The sequence below is a fragment of the Orycteropus afer genome, unplaced genomic scaffold, assembly GCF_000298275.1.
Source record: "Orycteropus afer afer isolate SDZICR_OR568_19922 unplaced genomic scaffold, OryAfe1.0 scaffold00487, whole genome shotgun sequence".
NCBI classification, from domain to species: Eukaryota; Metazoa; Chordata; class Mammalia; order Tubulidentata; family Orycteropodidae; genus Orycteropus; species Orycteropus afer.
Window position 1 is genome coordinate 526,592 of NW_006922074.1, and position 8,867 is coordinate 535,458.

Below are 8,867 nucleotides of genomic sequence, written 5' to 3' on the forward strand. Positions count from 1 at the left end.
TAACGTGGATGAACATGAAGGACATTATGCTGAGTGAAATAAGTCAATTGCAGAAAGACAAATATTTTATTAGTTCATTAGGGTAAAAGGTCAAGGAAAGGTTTATATATGGAATGAAACTTTCTTTGCTGGTTACCAGGGATGGGAGGGGAGGGGAGGGAACAATGCAAAAAAAAAAAAAAAAAAGCATTGATCCATGTCATTTTAGTTTTGTGTATTTCACTATACATAAGTTATATTTCAATAAAATGTATTTTAAAAAAAGAAAGAAAAGCCTACAGAGCAGTTCAACTCTGTAACACACAAGATCTCCTAAGTCACAAACCAACCACAGAAACAGAGCCAGTAACATATGAGGCTGGTACAAACTCTCAACAAGCCCCTTCAGTGTTCTCATGGCATTTTACACAGGAGGAAGCTGGAGCTCCAGGGGTGCAGTGGCTGGGCCGCGGTCCCACAGGTGAACAGCAGAGGTGGGCGTCCAAGGTTCATCTAACCCACTGCCCTCCACATTCATCCTCAGAGCGTCTACCATACTACAGGTACTTTAACCCAAAAGAGGCAAGATGAGGGAGGGTGAGGGATGGGGAAACAGAAGCAGTTCAGTGCAGGAGTGAGGAGCTCAGGCTCTGGATTCAGATTATCTGGGCTCAAATCCACTCACCAGCTGTGTAGCCTGGGGCCAGCCACCTGGCCTCTGGGTGCCTCATCTTCATTATGTAGAACAGACACCTCTGCACCACTTTCCTCATGGGGTTGTGGTGAGTTCTCAATGAGAGAGTATGTGTGTGGTTCCCAGTGCCCAGGAAGGACAGTGACCAGGGTGAGAATGTGATTACCTGCTTACACAATCACCGTCTCTCAGCGGGTTGGGGATCTCCTCACACGTGGTCAGCAGGGCGGCTGCCAAACACACTGAGTAGGCAGCACTGGAGCCCAAGCCTGCCCCAGTGGGCAGCTCTGACCACACCACGATGTCCAGGCTTGGCAGGGCCCTGAAATACACCAGGGTGCAAAGTGTGACTCTCTTGAGGGCAGTGAGATGCCCTCACTAAACCAAGGGTTGTGGCCCAGGGCCTGACTTCTAAGCATTAGCCTTGGTTTTCTAAACTCTCAGAGATTTCTTGATCCCAAAGGCATCCCTATTGGATGGCAAGAACTTGTGGTGAATCAGGCAACTAGAAAACAAGCATCAGATTTACCTAAATCACCACACTATCCAACCAGATCTCTTCTGAAAAGTGCCTCACAAACCACCAGCCCCTTTCTCTAAATGCCTTCCTATTCCCGGAACGTGTTCCATGGTCCAGCACTTAGTATAGGCTAGTCCCTCTGTTTCAAATAGCCTCGTACCTCTTTATCCTTCAGGGAATTTCTACTTATCCTTCAAGACCCTTCTCAGATGTCAATCCTCTGTGACGTTTCCCTGACCACCACAATGGCAACTCTTAGCTCTCCATTTCGAACCCACAGCACGTAATTCTAATCTACCCTTGCCTCAGTGCAGTGCACTCTGTGTTCATGTGGCGGCTTCTTCCATCACACAATGCTTCCCAACCATGTATAATACAGGTCTGCTTTTGAAAACAGGAAAGTTCAGGATAACTGCCTCTTATGTGTATTCCCTTAACTGAGAACTGTCAAACATCACGTTCTGTAATTTCCCTTAAGTATTTTTCCCATTTTCTAAATATAAAATTATAGCACTGAACATGCCTTTTCAAACTACACATGCCTATCTCAGGTGATTCTGAAATGCTGTCCATGAAGGGGCCATGCCACTCTCAGATGGAAAGCCTCGCATCCGGCTGCAAGTGTCAGACATCCCCAAATATGAATGATGTTTAATTGGCGTCTGCTGTAGGAGGGAGGGGCTGCCCCTTGAGGTTTTCCCTCTGGGTTCTGGACAGTGAGCACTCACTATGTGCCAGGTATTCCACTCGGCCCACAACATCAAATAATTCTAAGCCACCTAATAATCCTAAGGCAATTGAAAATAAGAATAGTGAACCTTATCAAGCTATGTGCCAGGCACTGCACTGCGTGTAAATTAACCTATTTAAACTCACAAGAACTTAGGAGGTAGATACAATTACTGCTCCCCTTTCACAGAAGAGGAAGCTGAGGCTCAGGAAGGCTGAGAACCTCAGGTGCGCTAGGGAGTGCCACACGGTCTGACTCTTGAGCCAGTGCTCTTTCTCACCAGATGACTTCGTTAACCATACTGTCACCTTCAAGAAGCTGGCTTCCCAAAGGGCAGAAAACTCAGATCTTATTGTAAAAGATGGTGCAGACACATGCTTTATTTTGCTAATCAGGGAGCGTGTCTGGAGCTAGTGCAAGGTGGAGCAAAGGTGTCTCTGTGGAAACCACACAGGAGATCCAAGAATGGCATCTGGCTTTGGTTATACTAAATGGAAGGACCAAAGGCAGCAGATAGGGTTAAGAATATGTGTTGGTACTAACATGAACCGAATTAACTTCTCAGTTCTACCACTTACTAACTAGCTGCTTGGCCTTAACTATCTTTATTGCTCTGAGCCTCAGGTTCCCTGTGTGTAAAATGTGGGCAGTGCCTCTCTCATAGGGTCATGACTATCAAAAGAGTATCGTAAGAAGTGTCTAGCATGGTTCCTGGCACATGGTGATGACAGCTGATGGCTGCTGTTGTTAGTGACCTGAAAGGGAGCATGTGAATCGCCTGGCAGCAGTAACTTAAGAAACCCTTCCAAATACCTGGGGAGGCTGAACCTGAACTCCTCTCCCCGATTGCACACAAACCTCTGCTTCCGGCAGATGGACAGGTACAAATAAAGGAAGGCCAGCACAGCCAGGCGCTCAGTAACGGCACAGTCCTCAGAGAAGCCTGCCCCCTCTTTCAGTTTCTCCACTTGCTCTGGGGTGGGCGCTGGGCCATCACCTATCACACAGGCAAACAAGCAAACACAGGTGGGTGAGAAGGCCTCAGGGGCTTTTAAAAACAACAGAATACACAAAACTGAACAGTTACTGGAACAAGAATTTAGATGGAAAGGAATTCTTAGGCCAAGCACTAGACCCAAGTCTCTTGGTTGACTTCAGGTTTTGGAGGTAGGCAGACTTGGGTGTGAGTCCTGACTGTGCCATTTGATAGCTTTGTGGCCACGATCAGTGACTTAACCTCTCTGAACCTCAGTTTCCCTCCTCAGTAAAAGAGAGCTAACAGCAGCACCTCTTTACAGGGCTGCTATGAAGATAAAGGTAAACAAGATGTGTAAGATCCTCAGCACAGCTCCCTGCACACGTACTAAGTGCTTAATTAACAGGAGTTTTAAAATACACACAATGAATGCTAGCTCAGTCACTTAAGGCCTGGGCTTCATCTACTGTATTATAAAACCCAAACCAATGGGAGTATTAAGCACTCCCAAGATATTACCCTCCCCAAAAACATAACATTATTTGAGTATAGGCCACTCAAATAAGACCAGTGATTTTGAAGTGTTGGGATTTGCTTAGGCAGGAGGGAAAAGTGAGGTAGCAATTTCTTCCCAAGTGGCACATAGGAGGCTGGGCTACTTTTCTGAGAAACTCAGCAAGTCTGACCAGCTCACATTTCCAAATCACTCCCTGATCCCTGGGTTGGATTCTAAGGGAATGTGATGTTGAATTGGGTGTGCCTGTGTGAGGAAACTTCAGGGTACATATTAAGTCCTTGATAAACACATGCTGAACAAATTAATGATACATTAAAAGCAGCCAAGTCAATGACAACATTTTGGAGAGTCCAGACATCCCAGAGCTTGGTAATGGAGGTGGAAGATTTGTGAAGAGCCTGGGCTCTGGAGTTTAGAAAAGGGTTGGTCTAAAATACTTAGAGTCATATGAGAATGAAACTCACCATACCCAAACTTGTAAGATACAGGAAAGTTTATAGCAATAACTGCCTGTATTAAAAAAGAGGAAAGATCCTAAATCAATAGCTTAACTTTGTAACTTGAAGAATTAGAAAAAGAAGAGCACACTAAGGCCAACGCTATGGAAAAAAAGGAAATAATAAAGAACTGAGAAGAAAACACCCTCCACAGATAACACCAAGGGATGACTGGAGTTGAAAATGACTGCTCTGAAATGGGGGTATTATTGATTGAATTATGTCCCCCAAAAATGTGTTGTAAATCCTAACCCTAGACCCATGTAAGTATGGGTTTTCTTTATTATATCAGGTATAGGGTATGTTTCAAGCCAATCACCTTTGAAACATTTTAAAAAAATACAGATTAGGATAGAAAAGCAAGCAGAGACAGGAGACAGATGCTGTGCCACATGGTGACCTCCAAGGAACCAAAAAACAAAAGCTGAAGACTTATGCATCTTCCCCCAGAGCCCAGAGAGAGAGAAAGCCTTCTCCTAGGGCTAGTGCCCTGAATTTGGACTTCTAGCCTCCTAAACTGTGAAAGAATAAATTTCTGCTTGTTAAAGCCACCCACTTGTTGTATTTGTTACAGTAGCACTAGATAACTAAACCAAACCAAACCAAATCCACTCCCATCAAGTCAATTCCAATTCACAGCAACCCCTACTGGATTTCCAAGGTTGGAGATTGCCTCATCATCCTCCTACAGAGCAGCTAGTGGGTTTGAACTGCTGACCTTCTGGTTAGCAGCCAAATGCCTTATCCACTATGCCACCAGAGCTCCTTCTAGATAACTAAGACAGATGTTTTTCGACTCTTCCTTCATCTTGCTACAAGGGACTGCCTGAGTGATTTGCTGTGGGGTGATTCGGCATTTGGGAAAAGGTCTCTGAGGAACCTCATGGGCCCCCCCTGTGGCTGAGAAAGCTTGCTCCAAACAAGGCCTCATCTCAGAGAGGAGACAGCACACTGAGAACACCCTCCAGCTTCAGTAGGGTTGGGAACTCTGTGACTGAAAACAAACTTGCCTGCTTCTGGGTGGACACTGCATTCCCCATGCTATCAAACATGATCATGTAAGCTTCTATTGGCATGGAAGGACATCTCTGATCTACAAAAACACATACACACATTGCTGAACAGTTTCTATGGTTTGGTCCAATTCTGGATACAAAAAAAATAAAAAGTTACTCCTTTATGTCAGGAGCTCTGGTAGCATAGTGCCTAAGGTACTTGACTGCTAACCAGAAGGCTGGTGGTTCAAACCCATCAGCCACTCCTTGGAAGGAAGATTGGGCAATCTACTTCCATCGTGATACTGTCTGGGAAACCCAAGGAGGAGTCGCTATGAGTCGGACTAACAACAACACCAACCCTTATCTCAATCTATCTAAGTATCTATCCACAGAAAAGCATGCAGTACGCACACTATCAAAATGTTTAGTCATTACTGGGGAAAGGCGGAGGAGTAAGTAATTTTTATTCACGATATCCCAGTATTGACTGCATTTTCCAATAATAAGCATGAGTTAACTTTATTTTTAATAATTTCTAATTATACAAAATGCCAACAGAATCTCCTTGCTAAAAAACACCAGCACTATAGAAGATCCCCTTTGTCCGTCCCCAAAAGGGGCCTCAAAGGTAACCAATGTCAGTCTGATGACTATGCTCTCCCCAGACCTCTCCTGCTCTCTGACATACATACTTACATGTAACTTGTGTCAGTCCTTATCATAACATGCAAACTGTTTGATTTGTTTTTCTCACTCAACAATATGTCTTGGTAATCTGTCCCACACAGATCTAGTGTATCATTTTACACTCCTAAATTTTAAAAATTAATAAATACTATTACCAGATCAGGACTGCTTGCCTCTGGCTCCTTTAAGGACAGCTGAAAAGAACTACCCTGTGGCCCTCTTCACCTCTCTCTTCAGGGCCCAGGCTTTCACCATACTTGGTTTCTCCCCCCTGCGCTCACCCAAAAAGCTTGTGTCCAACAGCTGAAGCCTGGCCACATCCCACTCCTGCTTGACGCCAATGTTTGGTAAGTTGAGGCCCACTTTCCCATTGCTGTGGGGTTGAAGCTGGAGAAATGTTCTCAAGTTCAAGGCCACAGCCAGCGCTACCTGTAGAATAAAGGGCAAAAGCAATAAGCCTGAGAGTGGGTGGCAATAAGCAAGTGCTCAGAAGAGCTAGTAACTAGCAATACAGGCCACCCCCTCCCTTGCTCTTGGCAGACACTATTAATCAACATTGTCTCATCAAGCCCGGGCACAGCCACTACCAATCAACTAAGGGCAAATGTCTATGCACATTTGCCTTCCCCATGCAAAACCTCAGTTGATTTGGAGGTTCTAAACATCAAAGAAGTAACCACTTTCCCATAATCACGTACTCAAAAATAAATGAAGTTGAATAAATATAAGTTGGGAACATAGGGAATGACACTTAAGAGTGGATGAGTGGAAAAGGCATATCTAATCTAAAGCCTTGTGAGTGGAATGAGATAGAAGCAGCAGCTCACTTTGGATTCAGAAGGAAAAAGTCCACTACTAGCTCGACCAAAATCTAGGTGGCATGGTCAAGTTATTCATTCTTTTCTAAGCCTTAGTTTTCATGCCTATAGTGTAAGATAACAAAAGGATGTCCCTTAGAGGGTGGTTCTAAGAGAGTCCCAGAACCTAGTCCTCTGCCCTCTTTTCCTCTCTGCCAGTGCTCACTTTGGCATGTTGTTAAGTGCCACTGAGTCAGTTCTGACTCAGGGACCCTGTACAACAGAATGGAACACTGCCTGGTCCTGTGCTAGCCTCACAATCACTGTTATGCTTGCGTCATTGTTACAGCCACTGTGTCAATCCATCTTGATAAGGGTCTTCCTAGATAATCTCATTCCGCTCACAGGGGTTTAGATATCTTTTTATATGCCTCTTTTTCCTATTCCATCTTGCTAGTTTTTATGTATTTTTTTTTGGTATTTTAGTGAATGAAACCAGAGTAGCCCTTCTGTGTGCATGAGGCCTATTCTTTCACTTGTCTGGCTGAGAGGAGACTGATCTCCTCTCTCACATGCTACCAGGGGATGCCTCAGGGCTCATCTCAGCATCACGTGAGATTAGTGCCAGAGAGAAGCAGGGTCCAATCGTCAGAGGTGCTGGGGACTTTTTACCTTGCCATGGACTACGGCATGCTCTCCATGAAGGATGACTTTCCCTGGAGCCGATACCAGCAGGACATCTGACAACATGGCTCTTGGGAAACGTGAAAGGGAAAGTCAGAGAGAGAAACAAAGGTTCCCAAATGTCAGAATCAGCAGGAAGGGACCTCAGAGAATGCCTACCTCAAGCCTGTCATTGTAATAAAAAAGGCAGTGCATCACAGGAGTCCACTGCATGCGTCTGAAAGATCTGGGTTCAAATCCCAGTTCTTCAACTTTCCAGTGACATGATCTTAAGTAACTCACTTAAAAGCCTATGAACTTCAATTTCTCCATATATGATACAGGGACATTCACTGTACTTACCTCAGTGGGTTGTTGAGAAGATTAAATTAAGTAACATAGGAAACCGTGTCTGACACATTGTAATCGCGTGATTACTGATAGCTACTTATTACTGGCTCTGTCCTTGGTTCCAGTTTTTACTACGATTATGGAAGGCTGGGTAGCATAGTGCCTAAGGCACTTGACTGCTAACCAGAAGGCTGGCGGTTCAAACCCACTAGCCACTCCTCGGAAGGAAGGTTGGGCAATCCTACTTCCGTAGTGATACTGCCTCGGAAACCCAAGGAGGGGTTGCTATGAGTCGGGGCCGACTCGTCGGCAAACAACAACAACAACAACAACAATGGAAGGCTGGAGCTCTGGTAGCACAGTGCCTAAGGCACTTGACTGCTATCCACAACAACAACAACAACAATGGAAGGCTGGAGCTCTGGTAGCACAGTGCCTAAGGCACTTGACTGCTATCCAGAAGGCTGGCGGTTCAAACTCACCAGCCACTCCTCGGAAGGAAGATGGGGCAATCTAGTTCCGTAGTGATACTGCCTCTGAAACGCAAGGAGGGGTCGCTATGAGTCGGGTCTGACTCGATGGCACAGAACAACAACAACATGGAAGGTTGAAATTTAATGAAATCCGGGACCAGAAGGAACTCTCTCTTGGACATTTAAGACTGCTTCCAATGTGTCACAGTTGTGAGCAAGGCTGCAGAAAACACTTGACACCCCCCTGTTTTGAACACTCAGGCAGATTCTTCCAAGACAGGATGTGCTGGGTCAACAGGTGCATGCACTATACATTTTTATAAATAATGCAAAATTATTCTCCACTTAAGGTTTTAAGAGGAGCGCCTTCTTATTAACTTCAGCTGCACTAACAGGTAAGTACTAACGAAAACCCCTTTCTCAGAGAGGGGAAGACACTAACTTGTCCGACGCTTGCTATCACGTCTGTCAAATTGTACGTCGCCGGCCTCCCAGGACGGATTCTCAGAGTTGGACCAACTAAGCCCGAGAAGCTGGACGTCCGGCCCTCAGTGGTCTTCGGTCTCGCACTCGGACCTCGCGCCGCCCGTCCCCGCCAGCCTGGCCCCTCACCTGCAGTCACAGTCGCACCTCAGCACAGGAATCCAAGCGACTCCCAAATTCCTCCGCCCGCGAGCGCCTCTGCCCCAGGAGAGGCGGTGTTTTCCTCCTTCCAGCAAATCAGAACGCGCAATCCGGCAGTCCTTTACTGATTGGCTTGAGCATTACCCAATACGTGTTGTAGTCAGGCAACACGTGCTTCTCCGCCCAGCTCCTTTCCATGAACCAATAGGAAACAAGTCTCTAGCAAGGCCCCACTCTGGGGCGAGAACTACGGACCAATGGAAAAGAGCGCTGATTGGAGGCGCGGACCGCAGTAGGTGGAGTGACCCCGGGATTTGGACGGGAACCTGGTGGGGTCAGCCCTCTACCAGTGGTCCAGTAA

At 45.9% G+C, this 8,867-nt stretch overlaps 1 protein-coding gene across 1 annotated transcript in view; it reads right to left on the reverse strand.

Annotated features, from left to right (window-relative positions):
• The window catches only part of MVK (mevalonate kinase), a 23,653-nt gene extending 16,508 nt beyond the window's left edge, over positions 1–7,145 (reverse strand). Inside the window, exons 1-4 of the mRNA XM_042782836.1 lie at positions 7,068–7,145; positions 5,874–6,027; positions 2,782–2,920; positions 840–995 (exon numbers count right to left, since the gene is read on the reverse strand). Of these exons, the coding sequence (XP_042638770.1) occupies positions 840–995; positions 2,782–2,920; positions 5,874–6,027; positions 7,068–7,145 (527 nt within the window). The remainder of the gene's footprint in view (positions 1–839; positions 996–2,781; positions 2,921–5,873; positions 6,028–7,067) is intronic.
• Positions 7,146–8,867: the final 1,722 nt, after the last annotated feature.